This window comes from Cavia porcellus, unplaced genomic scaffold (genome assembly GCF_034190915.1).
Source record: "Cavia porcellus strain 051 isolate PalLab524CR breed Dunkin Hartley unplaced genomic scaffold, mCavPor4.1 scaffold_1, whole genome shotgun sequence".
In the NCBI taxonomy this organism is placed as follows: domain Eukaryota; kingdom Metazoa; phylum Chordata; class Mammalia; order Rodentia; family Caviidae; genus Cavia; species Cavia porcellus.
This window is the reverse complement of record NW_026947484.1, coordinates 45,915,721-45,935,047: the sequence shown is the minus strand read 5'-3', so window position 1 is coordinate 45,935,047 and position 19,327 is coordinate 45,915,721. Positions and strand designations below refer to the sequence as shown.

Genomic DNA, 19,327 nt, shown 5'->3' with positions numbered 1-19,327 from the left:
TAAAAAGTAAAAGTTTCTAGAAGATAATATAGAAAAGTATCTCCCTGATATCTGAGTTAAGTAGTTTTTTTTAAAATATAAGACACAGAATTATTCACTATAAAGACATACATTAATAAACTGTTGCATGTTATATTTAGGAAGAGTTTCTTTGTCCTGATAATACCATTAAAAAAAGCAAAAAGTCAAAACAAAATACTGGGCTGTAGATGCAATACAAATACTTTCCTGATGACTTATATCCAAATTGATAAAGACATGAACAGGAATTTCATAAGAGATCAATTATATGAGGACAGGGATGTGATGCAACTGGAATCCTCATCCTTGGTTGGAAGAGCAAGGTGGGAAGGTTGCTTTGGAAAATCACTTGGGTGCCTACCAGGGCTCAACAAGATGCATACTTTATACCTCAACTGGTCCACTCCTAGGGCACAATCCACTGGCATTTTTGCCCATGTTTGTAGAACATAGATTTAACAATATTCACAACAACAAAATTATTAGTTGCCCCAAACTGAAAGGAATCCAAGTATCCATAAACATCAGAATAGATCAATTAATTGTGGTATGATCATGTGATGAAATAAATTCCATAGAGTTACGAAAATGGCCCAACTAGAGCTCTCCACAATAAAATCCTAAAAATAAGGGTTAGGATTAAAAATAGAATACAACCTATAATTATATGTGCACATAAAGTTCAAAAACAGACAAAACTATATTTAGAAATCCACCTGTAGGTTATCACACTACAAAGCAACTTGTTGATCTTATAATCTGAACAACTATTTTGAAATTAACAATACGCAGTATAATTAACTAGTGCTGATTTCCTATTATTTTGTTCTGAAACTCTGTATCATCGTTTTTATTCTTTTTTATTGTTGCTATTTTGTTTTTAAAGTAAAAAAACCACACTAATAGGAGCATCATAAAATCTAAAGATTACATTTGAGCATCAAGAATTACATCAAATGGGGCTTAGAAGACTCAGAAATGAAACACAGAAGACTTCTTGGGTGCTAGCATCACTAATTTCATGACTTAAGTGACAATTACATGGGTATTCAGTTTATAAAGATTCATTAAATTATATTTTTATATTTTGCTGAATTTCAAAATTAACATTTTAAAAAACTAACTGCAAAATATTGAATTCTTTTACATACCTGAAATTTAATGATTTTTGTTATTAATTAAATGTAATAGATGTTCAATTAACAATTATAGAAAAAATATTCAATTGCCTAAAGGCAATTCAAAATGTGTTTATTACATCTTAAACTATTCAATGTTCAATTGAGTAACTTAGATATTTTCAACTATAGAGGAGATTCTTGTATTATACCAAGGTTTAAGTAATAATGGCATTTTCAAGATTATGTGATTCTGTGTACTGGCTACCTCAAAAAGGAGTGAGCTACCTTCCTTCAGGAAATTGTTAATTTCAGAAAGTTCTAAGCCAGGAATATAGCTCAGTGGTACAGCACCTGCCTGTCAATTGCAAGGCCCTGAGTTCAATTTCAGGTACCAAAAAAAAAAAAAAAAGAAGAAGAAGAAGAAGAAAAAGAAAAAGAAAGTTCGATGCTAGCCTACTATACAGAAATTCAGAAAGTAGACAGGTTAAAACACCTCCACAATCCTTTGCAGTATCAAGTAACAATTTTAAAATTGAGTCCCTGTGCCTCTAAAGCGCCCAGCCCTCCATGCCTTCTCTCTCTCTCTCTCTCTCTTTCTCACACACACACACACACACACACACACACACACACACGCACGCACACCTACCATTTATGTGGGACAAAACTATAAAATTAATGATACACATCAGATTTTTAAAACCTCACCTATGACTCAAGTCTTTGTACTTTGTTTTCTTGGGAAGTGTGTGCTCTCTGTGTGGAACACTGTGTGATGCATTAGGCAGCTTCCCTGAATTCCTAGAAATTTTCTTGTGATAAAATCATGAAACATATATGGCTGACATTCATGGGGCTAAAAATGATGCATGGAGATTAATTTTCACTTTAAATATGATAACAACAATAAGCCTAAGATAATTCTAAAAATTATAAAAGATCAGACCTGCAATTAGTGAGAAAACAAAACAGTAGGGAAAGGCTTTTGCTTGTTCTTTAGAAGCCATTTAATGTGTTAAAAGAAAATCCAGAAGCCATCATGGCCCCTTTCCTCTTAACTGGTTAATAAATTTTGACACAAGTTAGAGTGACTTAGCTAATAGATACAAAGGTAGATAAATGGATTTGCAGCCATTTCTGGTTCTTGCTTTGAAGAGCCAGAGACTCACCTGCAGTAAGGGATAGTTGATAGTCGCAACCCAAATGTTGGAAAATGGAGCTTCCAACACAATGGCATCCACTGGGCATCCTTGAAAATAATAGCAAAAATGCAAGCTATTAGTAACTAAAAGCCCAGAGTTTCAGCTGCATTTTCCCCCAAAACAGTTAAACTGAAAGCAGCAGTAGTGGATGACAGGATTGAAAGCTAAACAGCAGTGGAGTGTGGGGGTGCGTGCCTGTAAGTAATCCCAATACAGTGAGAGGCTGAGGCAAATTTGAGCTCATTTTAGGTAATTCAGATCCAGTCTCAAAATAAACATAAAAAGGGCTGGGAGCATCGCTCAGTGCACAGGCCCTAGGTCTAACCCTGTTACCACAACAAAGGAAACCCAGGGGTGGAGGAAGGAGGGAGGAGGAGAAGAAAGGAGAGAAGAGGAGAGGGGAGGAGAGGGAGAGAAAGAGAGGAGAGGGGAGGGAAGCAGAGGGGAAGAAACAGGTAGAATCTTTTAGTATTCTCAGAACCAAAAGGACAGAAATTAAAGCTCATGATCTGGCAAATGGGAGGATCCTAGAACACCTCTCAGCCTCTTAGCTGTGATGTCAAAGGACTACACATTAATTCACAGTGTGCTAGAAATGAGCCAGTTAAAACATCTGAAGCCCAGTTTCAAGTCAACTCAATCTCTGCTTAGACTGAAGTAGTCTATCCCTACCTTTCAGGACAAAAGTAAATTATTTCCAGAAGAAGTTTTAAGTCATCTGTTATTTTCTATGAACATTTGCTAGCACTTACATGAAAATAACTAGACATACAAAATTAAAGCAAAAGGGGCCGAAGGTGTAACCTGATGGTTGCCTAGTGTGCACAGAGCCCTGGCTCAATCCCCAGTGCCACCAGAAAAAGGAAAAAACAAACAGCAAAATAAAGAAGAAAAAAGATTTTTAAAGCAGATCCTGGACTTTGGAATTTTTAAATTGGCTAGTATTAGGGTAAAAAAATTTTTTTTATTTATCTAACATCTTTATATAGAGAGTAAATTCTAATTTTAGATCTTGAAAAAGACATGACCTGGCCCTATTCACAGAGATTCTAACCTCTTCATCGTCTGGTATCCAAGAAACATGCAATTTAAATAAGCACATTAAACAGATTCCAATGCAAGCTATATTTAGGTCACTCTGAGAAATGCTGGCATGAATATTATATAATATTGTACAGAAAGCAAGTCTGGCCTATCATTTCATAATGTATTATTTTCCTGTCCCTTAATGCAAATTAATTCTGTAATCTCACAAGAAGGACTCTTTGGAATACTAATTTCAGAGCCTGGATAAGCAGCCATCATTTTATATTAAATGAAAGAAAATAAAGGAAGTCTGTCACTCTGCTAGAAACTATCCAAAAGTGACATGCTTCAGGTGCCCGTGCCTTCCAAGCATACAGACAGTCCCCTACTGTTTTTATATTCCCAGCTCAAGAAATTGTAGCAGGTAAGCGTTTATTACCTCTCTCTTCCAGGAGTCGGGCAGCATCTAATGCGACTCTGTAAAACAATGACAGTTTGCACACAGGTGATGCTTATGTCAAGCAGGTGAACTTACCAGTCAAGTAAATATTACAAAATGCGGCATCTAAGAAGAGGCTCTCCGGTTAGAAAACCCACATGCATGGAGCCGTGCACAACAATGTGAGAGGTTCCAGAGAATTTAAATTAAAGACCTTGTCTTAAAAGTCTCAAGGAAAGCCTTTAATCTCTGCACTCTGGGTGGCTGAGGCAGGAGAATCACCAGTTCAAGCCCAGATTTAGTGACTTAGTAATACTGTGTCTTGAAAAACAAAATTCTTGAGAGTTCCAGGATGGACTTCAGAGTCACAAGGATGGGAGGGTCTCTGGCCACTTTGAGAGGGGAGTCCCTGTCTCCTAGCATGGTGCCTTCCACTGCTCCCTGCTGCCTTGGATGGGAGGGACACTAAAGCCCCAGCGACCCTCGACCCTCCGACCCTTGACCCTCCGTGGGACTCATCTTCAGCTCACACTTACCCTGTGCCCAGAGAGTGGCCCCACAAACACACAGGGGTGTGACCGCTTCTCGCTTTGGCCCACTCATAGGCACAAATAGCATCCAAAGCCAGCCCTTGCTCTGTGGGTGTCCCTGTAGAGTCGCCAAACCCTGGTGGGAAGAAAAAACATCACAATATCACTTATTTCAGGGCCATCAGAAGCTTTCTGAGTACCAAAAACCCTCCACACACTGTCGGGCTCACACACACTGTTCTTGACACCTACCTCTGTAGTCAATAGACAGGACATGAAAGCCACCTTCACTCAGCACCTGGATAACAAAGGAGCTGTTTTCACTTCAAATGATTACAAGACAGAAACAAAAAGTCTCCTCCACACATCCATGTCCCTGGCTGTGATTGTTTAATAGGTGGGGAAAATGTGTTTTTGAAATCTGGTGTTTGGCCTCACACTTGAGATCAGACTCAAAGGGGATAGTGTCACCCAGCCAGGGCGAGCAGGAAGCAGACAGCTGGGTCACAGCTGAGCAGACCCCTGGGTCACACCTGAGCCCTGCTCTTACCACCCTGCAGCCTCAGCCACATCATTTCACACTGAGGTGTAAACTGTTATCCTGAGAAGTGAGAACATGCTCACCTCCCAGGTTACTGGAAGGATTACACAAAAATGTCTTTCTTAAGAATTCCTGAGCTGGGGCTGGGGCTCAGTGACAACCCCTGCCCAGTAGATGTGAGGACCCAGGATCTGATCCCTAGCACTGAAAAGAGAAGAAGGGAGAGGGAGGGAGGGAGATACAGAGGGAAGGAGAAAATTCTGCAGAGCTGTAGTAGAGGCGATCAAACAATGGGAAGATATTTATATTACCTATGATCAGGTAAAGAGCTGAGTTCAATCAAAGATAAAGAATTATTCATATCATAATGCATAATATGCTTAATATCATAATCACAAGGCACATCTATTTTCCTACAAATGACTCAAATGTATCCTCCTTTTATAGCACAGTAATAGTCTGTGTGTAGATTCCACACTTTCTTTACTCAGTCATCTGTTGATGGACCTATAACACCTATGACACAAAACTTTAAATACTGCATAATTTCTCTTGTATGAGAAGCCAAACTATTTTAAATAAAGAGCAAAATAAAAGTTAGATAAACCGGTCATGGTGGCACATGCTGGTAATCCTAGCACTCAAGAGCCTGAGGCAGGAGAATTGTTGTGGGTTCAAAACCAGCCTGGGCTACAACATGAGCTCGAGGCCAGCCTGACCTGCATAGTGAGACCCTGTCTGACAGAGACGAAAATAAATAAAGCTAGACAATAAGAAGTAGGGAGATAGATCCTTCTCAAATGAGAAGAGGAATAAGATGGAGGGAGGGCAGGAAGAGAAGGAAAGAGGATGAAAAAGAAAGGAAGATGCATTATGTACCTGCACCAACTCCTCCCAAGGAGGTGAGCACTATGTACTGCAAACCTGTGCTCAGAAATACACAGTGTGCTCTGACGTAAGAAACCACTCTCAAGCTCCCCGTAGGCAGAGGAGGGAAGAATATGGAAGCGTAACTTTACATGAAATGAAATATAGTCATACATTTTAAGAAGAGAATATGTAATGTATCAACTAGAGATTTTATGACGTTCATTTTCTTTGAATTCTATATTATTCTACTTTTTTCTATTTTGTTTAAATTTTTTCTTTCTTTAAATAAAAAAAAATTGGAAAAAATTTACGAAGAGTCATCTATGCACAGCACTGCACAAATTACATAGGAACATAACAGAGGCACTGTTTTCCCCCTGTGTGACCCACTATTTTAACACCGTCCATTGTATTATAAATAATTGACTTTATCACAATAATAGCAATGTCTCTAATGGGACAGCATAGGTATCAAATAATGTCCATACATTAAATTTATAAAGGAAAAAAATACAATCATAGATAAAGAGAAAAAATATGAACATGAAATAAGACTCCACCACATGGGCACTTTAAAAATTTTTAAATTTACAATGGAGATAATGTTTACCTTATCAATCTGTTTTGAGGGGTAAATACAGTTTTTAGGGGGCCTGAACAGTAAAATGTTGTCCTTCTTCTGTTTTTTTTTTTTTTTTTTTTTTTTTTGGTCTCTTAGTACCACAAAAATAAATCACAAAATAAGTAAAATAAAGCATTGGAGAATTTCAGTAACTTATCCAGAGTCAGCCAGTTGGTTACCAACAAAACAAAGAGCCACACCTGGATCTCCCTCTGCTCCGGCACCCTAGCAGGGAGGGCGGCACTTGCACATACAAATGGAGCTGATGATGACCAACTGAGGGAATCTCTTAAACATCAATCCAAACTCAGTTCCACTCAAAGTCTGGCAGCTCACACCCCGGAAATGGGGATATCCATGTGCTGTCTGAGCCTTTTGTTGGAGGACCCTTGGAGGACAACACAGCTCAAGAGGCACAAGGAATCCCGAGTCTGTGCCACTAGGAGAGACAGGAAGAAGAAGGGAAAAGGAAAACTAGAAGCTTAGTTTTCTGCAGCAACTATTTGGAGTGAAGTCAGGAAAAAACAATTTTATTCCAAATCAGTGGCATTGTCAGGCAAAAACAATTTATAAATAAAATGGAGAATGACAAGCCCTTTAGTTCTGAAGACTCTGTAAAAATGCAGAAGAAGGTCCATGAAATAGTATTAAGTAAAAGCACACAGCATAAAATTGTATACAAGATACAGTCACAGTGACAAAAACCTTACAGAATGAGACAAAGATCAGGGAAGAGTGTCATACATGAAAACAGCTGTATGCAGTGATTGAAAGAGCAGAAGGAAAATAGAAGAAGAAAGGAGAAGAGGGAAGGAAGGGAAAAGGAAGAGAGGAAATAGAGTTTTAAAGGATTTATTTTTAAAGGAAGTCACCTATCCAGAGGAGGAAAGGAAGGGCCCAGGAAGCTTCTCCTGCTGGGCAGGGATGACACAGCTCTTGATCACCGGAATGTACCTGGGGACAGTCCCGCCACACTAGCCACCGTCCTTCCTTCCCATCCTACTGCCGCAGGGATGAGCTGGCTGCTGTTGACGCCTACGAGCCTGCTTCCTGGAGGATGTGCAGTTCAGGTTTGAGGTAGGGGAAGGGTGCACAGGCCTTGGACATCGGTTTCTCCACACCCCGAGTGGGCAGAGCAAAGAGCCAAGAGTGGGTGCAAAGCAAATGTAGAACTAAGGGGACATCCTGCTCTCCAGGTAACTCCAGCCACCACTGCTAGGCCAGGAGCGGAAAGTGACTGGGAGGAGGGAGGCGACAGGACCGGAGCTTCCCTCACACGTGGTGCTGGAGATAACTGAGACAGCTCTGTAGACCCAGGGATGTTGTTATGTTGTCAGGCAGGGCACCATGTGGGAGGACAGCAATTCTGGGGTCTGTAATGGAAAAGCCATCTGGGTGACCTAACTGGAGTGTGGCAACTAAGTGACAGGCAGCCTGCTGGACCAGTTCTGAAACCCAGAGAGCCAGAGAGCCAGCCGCCCCCTTCCTCCCACTCAGCAATGTAAGGACTATCCCAGCAAACTGGGACCACGCAGGGGTGAGGAAGGAGAACCCACATGGCCACCCGGCTGCTCCACAGAGCCTCACACATGTGGAAGCCATAGCTTGACTTTGAAAAGCAGACATTCTTTGCCTTTATTCTGTACCACTAACAAAGCAACTTCTGATAAAAGAAGTGATAATCTCCCCCTTAATATACCCCCTCAATATATCTTCCAGCCCACAATTCAAAGTGTTTTCAACTTCCAGAGATGAAGAGAATAGGTTCATGAAAGGCTTTGGCCACATCTGTCTGGATTCCCCATGGCCAACATCAGAGGAGAAGTCCACACGTGAGACGCTGGTCCTCCATACCACCACCTTCCTTGACTAGGACCTATAGGGACATCACCATGCTGAGGACCTGGGAAGAGCTCAGGACATAGAAGGCCAGAATCAACGAGGACTTAAGAACTGGGTGCTCTGCAGCCCATGCAAACCTACCTTCATCAGCTCACACCTGTGAGGCGCGCCCCTGTACATGATGTTAAAGGAAAAAGCAAGAATTAGGAACTATAATGACAGCTTCACTCTTATGCAACTCACATCCCATCTCCACCTTTGTTGTTTAAGTAAGAGAAATAAATAACTGGAGAAAGGGAGCTGTTTCTGGGAGACAGAGTCAGCTCACATGCAGATGATCCACTGCTCGCCAGGGCTGCAGTATATTCAAGGGTCCGTGAGTACCAGATACTCAGATCTCTCTTGAGCTCCTGATGGTCTCCTCACAACCCATCTCCTTTCCCTTCCTGCAGTAAAACTTATCTCTGGGAATACTTTTAGAAGCTAAAGAGAAAATAAGTGCCAGAAAGTAGCTTTTTCAGAATAAAAAGATGGTGCAGTCCAGTTGCACTAAGTTTAAATTTGTCTGTATCCCATCCTCATTATCATCCAGGGCAAGGGGAAGTGAAGGAGAGAGAGTCATCACCCTGAAAGTACAAAAACATTTTTTCCAAAACTGATCACATTAGCTCTTCCTACATTAACAAAAGAAAGTGATGCGAAAGACTTTTCATTAAAAATCATTTGAAGTTTGCCTTAGAGTCAAGTTTCTTAAATACTAGCAATGAAATCTGGTAAAAGCTTAAAATTCATTTCCCAGGGGGAAAAATACACCCACACTTTAAATGTTATATACAATTTGAGGCACAGGGTTCAAGGATCCTTTGTGGTTTCCATGGATCCCAAGTCCAGAACCACCAATTCTGGGGCATTAGCAAGACCACTGTAGTGCTTGGTACCCAGTACTTTCAGCTCAATACTGCTGACTACAAGCTGAGTCTTCCTTGCAGAGGACAAAAGGAAGCTGGGGCTAAGCCCAGAGCAAATCTGGGACAACTGAGAACCATCTCCGATTTATACAGAGGTACAGATGTGGCCATATGTCCACATGGTACTCAACGTAACACCAGATCCAAGTTTACACGATGAGAAAATTGTCAGTTCACAGACGAACCTAGGAAATATGATTCTACAATGAACACATCAAGGAAGCAAAAGGTCAATTCCAGAGCTTGGCCCTGAATTTGAAGGGTGTCCTTCCAGAGGCAGAGCAATGCCAGGGGCTTTCTGAACCATACTGGCCTTCCCCTGCACTGAGGTGGAGCAGTCATGGGCAATACTCATCACCCAGGGTAATTACACAGACTCTGCCAGCACATCAAAGGCAGCTAGGCCTCTGGGAGACTGTGTTCACTGCAAACCAAGTGACACCACAGCCAAATATTCTAAACTACAATTTATCAGATGCTCCCTGCACCTGTGGTCAGAATTTCAGGTGATTCTCTTAGGAGTCGTTTTTTTGTGTCTTTGGTTTTTTAAAAAAATTTTATTTTAGGGAGAATAAAATCAAGCAAATAAAACAGAAGAAAATCAAAACAAGACAGTGTAAGTAACATAGGATTTCAAAACAAGGCAGTAGGAAATCAACAATGGTTACCATATTGAATCGTATTTTTTTTATTATCAGAGTTAATGCAAAATAAAGCACTCTCCATTGCAATCTTCTAAAAAAATTATTTTTCTTTTTCCCCAGAATGCATGTCTATCCCTTTGCAGTCAAATGTGGCTCTGTCAACCAAAATAATTAAGAGTCTCCAAAAGGCGTTCGGAATATTTGGGACCACCTGTACCATCGTGTGCTACAGCCATATTCAAAGAGGCTGAGGCAAAGGGAAATTTTTAAGGCAAAATGAGAACTATGTAAGCATTTTAAAATACTAATCCTTGACTTCATGGATTAGTCAAAGGGATGGCAGCAGTCTGCAGTGGAACAGACAACCTTGTGTGTACGTGTCCTTGCACACATATTTTTTGTGTCAAATTGCAGTGGCCTGTGTGCAAAGGCTGTGGTTCTGGTGGAGTCCTTGGGAATGGTTGTTACGCAGCATAAATGCATGAGGTCCCCTCTGTCAACACTTCATGGATTGCTTGCCTTCATTCTGGATTAGGGCTTTGATAAAAGCAAGTCTATTTTGATTCTGATAACTAGTTCGGCCCACCATTTTATCCTCAGGAAGTAAAGAAACCACTGCCTTCTCTGAAATGATTATAGAGATTTTAGAAGAATTATTCTTTTCTCGCTAAATCTATAGGATAATCTTTTCAAGAGAAGGCTTTTTCTAGAGCACCCTTGGATTTCAACAAAGGAAAAGGAACCTGTGAAGTCTGCCAACAGAGCTGAAAGCTCAGCCCTGCCTTCACTCTCCTTTGCTGTCCCACAGTGCTAAAATGCTCTTAATCTCTTTAAAAATCCAAACAGAGGCACTGACCTGTGTTGTGCACTTCCATGAAGATACACGACGATCGGGTTTCCATCCTGAAGGGCTGCCTCGTACCAGCACCGATTCTTCCCTTGGGCTTCTTCCCCCCGGCAGCTGGGGACCGTGTGCCTGCAGGGCGAAGCAGAAGCTCCATACACAGATGCACAGACAGGAGGTCTCCGTCTCGCCAGAGTCTGAGTCCTCCTTATGTTCATATATACAGACTTCCAAAGATTTATCTGAGTCATATATGCACAAGGTAAAAATAAAATCTTATGCAACAAATTATCCTTTAAGAAAAACTACAGCTGCCCTGATCGACCACCCAATGCACAAAGACTTCCTTGTAACTATTTAGTGTGTTAGTTCGCCTGACTTTTGGACCCAATAAGCTTCCAAAACTACAACTTTTAGGTCCAAGCCATTGAAATGACCAAAAAATAAAAAAGTGGAAAGAAATAAAAGTGAATAGATTGTTGCCATCTGTTATGATTTGGATCAAAAGTGTCCCCCAGAGGTTCAGGTGTCCAGAGGGTTTTGGAAGGTGACTGGATCACAAGGACACTAAACTCATCCGTGGATTCATCTGTTGATGAGTTCGGAGCTGTGTGTGCTGTTAGAGACAGCGCCGGGCTGCAGGAGGTGGATCGCTGGGGACATGCCTTACAGGGGCACATCCTGTCCTCAGCCCCTCCTCTCTCTGTTCTTGCCCTGCTCTCTGCTTCCTGATGCCCTGGAGCTGAGCGGCTTTCCTCTGTCACCATTCTGTCATTTCATTTCTGCCCCAGAGCTGGTCAACCAGGACCTGACACCATGAGCCAAAACAAACCTTTTTCTCTTTTAGATTGTGTACGTCAGGTATTTTGCTCTAGCAACAGAAAGCTGACTAATACACCATCTGCCATTGGTTTGGCTGAAAAGACAAGTTGAAAGGAATTCAAAAGGAAACTAGCTTGTGTAGGAGAAAAGAACTCTATCTTGGAGCTAAGCGAGTCTACTCAAAAAATCAAGTGACCTTGTGACTTTAAACACCAGAGAGCCCCGGTTACTCCATCTCATTATAACCACAAATGAACCCTGAAAACATAAATGCCGCCATATGCTGTGTCACTGAGGACTTGCAAAACTAGCCAAGAGGTGACAAGTCTTCAGTCCTTGGAATCATCAAAGGACAGAGAATCTGCCACTGTCCCCAGAGCCTCTGCACTGAGAAATAGGCACCACTCCACAGATGAGCAGGTCATGATGAGCACAGCTGCCCACCAAACCCCAAGAGACAGGAGTAAAAAGCAAATTCCATCACCATTAGCTGAAGTGTCATCTGCAGATTGCTAGGAAGCTACGTGCGGCTGTATTGGCTCTCAAGCACTCAGTGATTCAAAGTTCAAAGGTGAAAGTCCTGCCACCATAAAAGCCATGGCCTGGTAAGGAAGACAGACATTAAGCAAATAAGCATGCCCACAGTGAAGTCATTTCAAGAGGAAGGTAGGTCCTGAGAGACAAGCACGGATGGTGCAAAAAAACCTCACCCAACATGGGGAGTGGGGACCCCTAAAAAGCGCCAGCTAAAGCGAGATCCAAAAAGAGCAGGAGCAGATAGACAACGGAGAAAATGCACAGAACAGAGCACACTCCAGGGGCCATTGTTTGGGGTGCCGGGGGCCAGTGTGTCTGGAGCAGAGGGACAGTGGTGAGGGAGGTGTGCAACAAGGCTGGACAAGTGGGCAGGGTCAGAAGTCAAGGAGAACACCCAAAAGATTTCACATTTCAAAGCAAAATTCCTGCAAAGCAAAATCAAGCAGGTCCGAGTTCACCAGTGATTCCCAGGTGCCCTCAGGAGCCCCAACCTTAGCACCGGGAGGTGACACAGCCTGGCTCCCCTCTGCCTTTCTGCTGTGCAAGCCTGTGTCCAATCACAGCACTCACCAGACTCCCAGCACCACTCCAGGTTCGGGCTTGATGTAGAAGTTCACTGTGTGAGGGATCTTTACCTCTGGTTTCTTTAAATCCATAAGAAGTGGGGCTTTGTCTGGGAAGTAGAAACCATTGTCAACCCTCAGAATCAAATTCCATGCCATTTCATCATAATCAAGAAGAATTCATCCCTGTAGGTGAACAGGTTTCGTAATTTCAAGGCACTAAACCATCAGCATTTTATCCACTCAGACCAGCCTGCAGAAGAGTTGCACTAAAACTAAAAGCTAAATCTTAAAATAGCACCAGTGTGGTAGCCCTAACACATATGTATAGCATAAGAGTTTATTTGAATCTTATCCCTGTGTCAAGCAAAAACCAGAGGAAACCACTTCCTTCAAGACAGAAAAGGGCCCAGAAGAAAACAATGGATAATCTGCTACCTAAGTGAAACCTACAGGTTAAGCAGGAGACAAGAAATGTCCCCAGTCAACACACACACCCTGGGGGACACCCTGGGTGTCTCAGGTTACAAAACAAAAAACACTGAAATATAGATTCTGCCTCTCCTCGTCCTCTTTCTCCTCCTCCTCTTTCTTTAGGTAATGCAGGAAGGAGAGGAAGGAGAAAAGCAGAGAATACGGTGAGCGTCAGCTACCCAAATCAAGCTCAAGCCTGAGCTCCTAAATTGAAACTCCGTGACAAGGGCATGTGACCTTTGCCTTTTCTGGACAGTTCAGAAGGATTCGTGCTAAGATCCAGAGATTCAGACAAACCGAGCCACTATGTTATAGCTGAGAAGCCTTTTTCATTACATCAGCTTTACATGCAAGAAGTTCTTCATTTGGAAAAAAACATTAGGTAGGAAAATTCACGGAAGGTGCATACTTACAGAAATTAAAATAAATCAGCATGTTCATCAGAGGAGGGAAAATGTGTTCTTTTAGTGATTTGCTAGTAAAGCTGCTGTACATAGCTGCAATTTTTCTTCCAAGTGCCGAACAGGAGTTTGGGAAAGCACTGCAAGACATGGGAAGACAGACAAGGTTTCCAGAGTCAGCCTATGTTTTGTCTTGCTTTTGGGTTTGGTTTGGTTTTTGGTTTTTTCCTCTCACAGTTCAAGCCAAATTTTAGAGACTGACATGGAGAAATCTGAGTAACCTGGCTTTTGCGCAGAATCCTTTACACACCTGCCTGCAATTTTCCGTGCTGGGCACTGAGGGGCAGCTGGGTGAGGATGACAATAAGGCAGAGCCTGCACCAGCCCCTCAAATGCCAGAGTGTGGCAGGGATAGAAGAGAAGGCTGCAGCACGGTCAGTCTTATCCTCCTTGTGTGGGCCATAGAAGGCCAAGGCTGGGCCCCAAAGTCATCATTAAACAGGACTCAGAGAGTTTAATAGTTGCCAGGTTTTAAAATATCTCACCTCAGAGCTACGTGTGTCAGCTATTATTATTACAATCTAGGGCACCGAGTGGGTGAGTATTAGATCTCCTCTCTCTGATTGGCTCTTAGGAAGAAACAAGCCAATGAACAGAGACCTCATTATGTCACAGGTGACATGTGAGGGAGGACAGGGAAAGACTCAGGGTTTCGGCAGGGCAGAGCCTGCTCAGAGAATGAGGGAGCCATGAGCCACTTGCTTCTTCTACTGTTCCCTGGGACACCAACCATCCCAGCAGGTACCACCAGTGTAGAAATAATGATCTGTCCCTGTGGGGCCCCTAGTGTGACCTCCATCTTGAACCACACCTCCCATAAAAGCCAAGAGTGTCATCCACATTTGTGAGAAGAGAAACAGAAGGTCGCTTTGATCATCTCCAGCCTCCACTTTTCGTCCACATCATCTCTTAAATAAACCCTTTTCCCTATGGTAACCGGTCAAAGTAGGATGTTGGGGTGGGGGCTGGAAAGCATTTTGTTTCCTCCTGCCCTGATGTCTCTGCTAGAACAGAAGCATTTTGGAAAATAATTCTTACTACCTTTGCTTTGCAAATGAGGTTTCTGAAAAGTTAAGAATTCTTCCCAAGGTCACAGGCCAGAAAATGAACCACACATGCCCCAGCCTGCCTGCCCCAGCCTGATGGTTCCAAAGAGTCATCCAGGTCCTGCTGAGTGCTTGCCATCCATGTAAGCAGAGTGAACCCCAAGAACAAAGCCAGCCCCTGGGGAAATCCTGTTGTTTTCAGGCCCACTTCTCTTCTGCATCCTGCCCTCTTTTGGGGGTCTCTTCCTTCCCTCTATCTTCTTTCCCCTCTGACAACAAAGTCCTCAAACAAAGACCCCTGAGAAAATATTTCTCCCTCAAGCGTTGATGACTTAAAAATAAGAGCTTTCATACGAGTCGGCAAGAGACGTGAAGGGAGAGGATGGGGAATCTCAGAAGGGTTTCCAGCAGTTTTGTAAGAAATGGAAAAAACTGTGTGGCTGAGGTGACCACTGGCTCTTCACATCCTTCAGACTTGGGGAGTTAGCTTCATACGAGACCAGCAAGGAGAAATGAAGATGATTGCCTGATAATGCTTTAGCACAGCCCCATGAAGGCAGCAGGAAGAGAGAACATTATTCTGATTTTAGAAATAAGAAATCCAAACCAGAGAAGCCACTCCCAGCTACAAATGAGGGCCCCTCCTCCTGGCCGGTGCCTCCTGCTGTCGTCCTGCAATTCCTGCCTCTCACCTCAGCCCTGTGTAGCCCCCTAAGTTAGCTTTTGAAGATAGGCAGGGTGGCCTCCTGCTAAGCCAGCTTTTGAAAGCAGAGGCAGGAGAGGCAAGCAACGTTTCTTTTTTTAAGGAATAATTCATACAGGCCCCTTCTGTCAAACAGCTCCAGGCGCTTGTGTGAGGAGCACTGCAGGAGGGGAACAGAGTGACCAGGTCCTGGGGAGAATCAATAATGCAAAGGCATTTCTTTTAACTAGAGGGTTGTCAATTCGACTCTGCCCCCTCCCCAGAAGTAGGAGATCAAAAGTCACCAGCAGCTAATAGAGCCTATTGGAGCAAAGGATACAGTTTCAGCTCAATTGCCACTTCTGGCCAACCCCATCAAACTGCCCCAGGAGCTCTGGGGTCCTCCCCCGCCCTCTGACCCACAGCAGCTGTACCAAGCAAGCATCCCACAGGGTCCACATAACCTCACTGGATGGTGAATCTCAGAGGAGCCTGAGTTGACAGAGTGAATCACTCTGCTCCAACCTTTGTGGAGCCCAGGCAGAATCCCACAAGGCTGGACAACTATTCCAAGCATTAAGACATCATCTCCTGCGCACATCTGTCCCGCAGGTCGATTCACGCAGCCACCTCCTGTGGGCCAACAGCTCACACCCTGGCAACCCAGTCTCTCTGGTCCTTCACGCCCACTCCTCTTTGGCAAAGCTCCTCCACGCAGATCTAACTGGGCTGGCTTCTCTTTCCACCACTAACAACAGGGGTCTCGCTGATCCTTCTGCCCTCGTAGCCTCCCCACTAATAGCCAGGCCCCAGCCAGAGGAATCCCAGCAGACCAGGACTCCTTCACACCTACAGTTTAGCACAGGGCCAGGCTGAGGACTGAAGGAGGGTGTTTCTCTCCCAAGGGAGAAGGAAGTCATACTCCTTGATAGCTTGGGGGACGGAAGGGGTGCTCCATTCTTTTACTCAATTTGTTTAAACTACAACTGAAAAGGAATTAACATGAGCTCCCCAGGAGTGGCAATTTCTGCCTGTTTCATTTACCCCCATGAGCCAGGGACCTGGGCAGAGGGGCAAGGGTTTCAGCCCCCTCATGGGGATTTTCTCAGAATTTAGAAATGTGATGACTTGAGGTGACACAGGGGAAAGCAAGCAGCAGAACAGCCCTTGGCTTCCCCCAACTTCTTTCCCAAGAATGTATTTCTTTTTTTTTTTTTTCCAAGAATGTATTTCTAAGAAAACCATTTACAAACAGAGACTTACTTTCCTGGGTACACCCATCTCAAGCAACAACTATGAAATATTTGTAAAATAAACAGATAACCAAGGCACTAAAACATGATCTCAAAAAACTCCCATGACTGGGTGTCTCCTTGAGCCCTGAGACACCTCCCTACAGCCCCAGTCCCAGAGCAGGGCCGGTACACAGCAAGCCCTCCACAAGCTGCGCTGGTCCAGACTCACTCGGCTCCGGCAGTGCACGCTGGACAGGGGTCGCCGCCTCAGCCTTAATACAACTCTCACTGGGGCAAGAATCTCCTGTTTGCCTGAAGAAATGCACCAGTATCTCATTCTTCCAGGAAGTGGTTTTTTTAAAGAGGGTCCCCAACTGCCTAGCTCCCATTCCACTGTCAACAAGGTGGGCTGTTCTCTAAGAGCTGGAACTACAGCTTTGATTCTCTGCCTAATAATTGATCTTTCCTGCCAAATGAATGTTAAACAGTCAGTCACTAGCTCTATGCAGAACACTAGAGAGAGGAGAGGGAGACAGTGAGAAAAGAACACTGAACACCCTCTAAGACCACAACGTTCAGTGAAATAAATGAGACAAACGAACTTAAATACTGCCTGGTGTCGTGGAGTCTCTCTCTCTCTCTCTCTCTCTCTCTCTCTCTCTCTCTCTGTCTCTCTCTCTCTCTCTACTTTTTATTTGGCTTTTTTGAGATGAGGTTTCACTATGCAATTCAGGCTGGCCTTGAACTCATTTTGTAGCCCACACTGGCCTCAGACTCACAGTGATCCTCCTGCCTCAGCCTCCCAAGTGCTGAGATTACAGGCAGAGCCACCAGGCCAAGTTTGCATGGTTTCTCTTATATGAGATACCCAAAATATAAATAAATGAAAAAGCAAAATAAAAGATGGATAATAGGAAACAGGGAGACAGAACATTAGCAAATGAAAAGGTCACTGAGAGAAGGTGGGGGTAAGCCCAAGGGAAGGGGAATTATTGCAAACCTGCAGTAACAAACCTGCAACTTTCAAAAATTTAGCTATTATGCGCGCCTAGAGAGCGACACTGACACGGAATTGGCCCTGGCCCAGAGAGACGCCCCCCAAGATTGCAGCGTGCAGTGTAAAACCATCTTAGACGGCAGGAAAAGGGCCAGGTGAAAGCGCAGGGCACAGGAGCCGGAGCCGCCCGCCGGACTCTATTCCAGGAGCCCCAGCAACAGCTCAAGGTCCTGGAAGAGTGGAGGCTGCGAGCAGAGGCAGCGCCCGGCCCGCGGGCCCCGGGGCGTGTACTCACCGCAGGTCCCTGCGCACCATGTCCCACCAGGCGGCCACCGAGTCGTAGGCCGGGGGCCCGGAGCCCGCGTCCGCCTCGCAGCGCTGCACGTCCATCGCGCTGTCCCGCCGCACGGGCCGGGAGCTGGGCCAGGTGGCCTCGGGGTCCCGCCCCTGCTCGCAGGCCCCACCCCACTCCTCCCACCGCCCGCAGAGCTGGGGCGGAGACCTGGGGGTGGGGGCTGCTCCTCCGCACCCTCAGATGTGTGACCCAAGCCAGCGCGACCTGGGCTGCAGTTTATTTTCTCCTGCATCGTGAACTGGTGTGCATCATACCAGGTGTGATGGAAAAACTGCCCGCAGTGAATGTTTCCAGCTTAAAAAGCAGCGTTTTGCAGTAAAGGGCACATTGCCATGAACCCCCCTAGAACACCCCCTCTTGCTTCACTTGTCTAATCATCTTGCCGCTTTTTTTTTTTTTTTTTTTGTACTATGAATCGAACTCAGGACCTGGGGCTCTCTGAAGTAATACTGAAAGTTGTCTTCTTTCCTGAGTGCCTTTGCCAAATGTGATCAAAAATAGAGTGATTACCGCTGCCCGGGGTCACCAGAATCCTAGGACAAAGGACTCATGGTGGGGACAGAGGGGTTAACACACCAGGTCCAGCCACTCATCCCAAAGAGCCAAATGTAAAAATGGGTGGTAAAGCAGGATGGTTCGGGGTTATACCAGGGAGAACCAAAGCAAGAGTGGAGGGGCTGACATAGCTGGAGACCCTGGTCAGGTCAGGGCCTGCTTGATTGTTACTCGGGGACTGGTCATGCAGAGTCCCTGCTGCTTGGGAGGCAGTTTGATTTCCATCAGAGCGTGTTTACCTGTCAGACCTCTGATCTGGAACTCAAGATAAACTGAGGGAAACTCAGCAAAGCCAGACAAGAGAGAACGGGGAAAATGGGGTCAGTTGGGTCAGTGGTTGCATTCTCCCTCAAAAGTTATTTGCCCAAGTCCAATTTCTAGGGAAATGCTTGAGATCTGCCAAATCTCTTAAATCGGAAATCATTACATCCCATGTTTTTACAAGATTGTATAGATAGCAAAGGCTGTGGGAAAGGCTTTTCCCATAGTTAGTAGCCTCTCCTTGATGGCTCATCATGGAAATTATAGAGGAGAGTCTCTAATGTGATTTGGCATAATCTTAAACCCCAAAGATTCATTCATTAATTCAGCACCTGTGAACTAAGTATCTTTTAGGTCCTGGGTACCACCTTGGGCACTGTAGGGATACAAACCCAGGGAGATATCACCCAGGGGAATGACTTGTCTTAGGAGGAACCATGAAAACATAGCATAGGGACTGAAAAGTGTCTTAAGCACAGAAATCAGCTTAGGGGGTGCCATGGGGGGGTTAGGGAGAGGAAGAAAATCGGAAGGAGTGGGAGGGAACATTTTAGAATGTAGGAAACAGCTCAGATTATGGTTGTGGTTATGTGGCTGTGGATCCTCATCAAACTCTTAGACCTAGAAAATTTTCAAAGGTGAATTTGATCGAATGTAAATTATACCTCA

General features: G+C 44.2%; 1 protein-coding gene across 2 annotated transcripts in view; it reads right to left on the bottom strand.

Annotated features, from left to right (window-relative positions):
* The window catches only part of Abhd12b (abhydrolase domain containing 12B), a 37,505-nt gene that overhangs the window by 9,279 nt on the left and 8,899 nt on the right, over positions 1 to 19,327 (bottom strand). Inside the window, exons 1-9 of one of the 2 annotated variants that reach the window (XM_063247498.1) lie at positions 17,783 to 18,055; positions 13,480 to 13,607; positions 12,600 to 12,702; positions 10,683 to 10,802; positions 8,356 to 8,386; positions 4,592 to 4,637; positions 4,346 to 4,475; positions 3,810 to 3,847; positions 2,312 to 2,391 (exon numbers count right to left, since the gene is read on the bottom strand). In XM_063247498.1, coding sequence (XP_063103568.1) covers positions 2,312 to 2,391; positions 3,810 to 3,847; positions 4,346 to 4,475; positions 4,592 to 4,637; positions 8,356 to 8,386; positions 10,683 to 10,802; positions 12,600 to 12,702; positions 13,480 to 13,607; positions 17,783 to 17,877 — 771 coding nt within the window. In that variant the 5' untranslated portion in view covers positions 17,878 to 18,055. Of the gene's footprint in view, positions 1 to 2,311; positions 2,392 to 3,809; positions 3,848 to 4,345; positions 4,476 to 4,591; positions 4,638 to 8,355; positions 8,387 to 10,682; positions 10,803 to 12,599; positions 12,703 to 13,479; positions 13,608 to 17,782; positions 18,056 to 19,327 lie in introns of those variants that run through there. The other variant, XM_063247504.1, reaches the window with a different exon arrangement.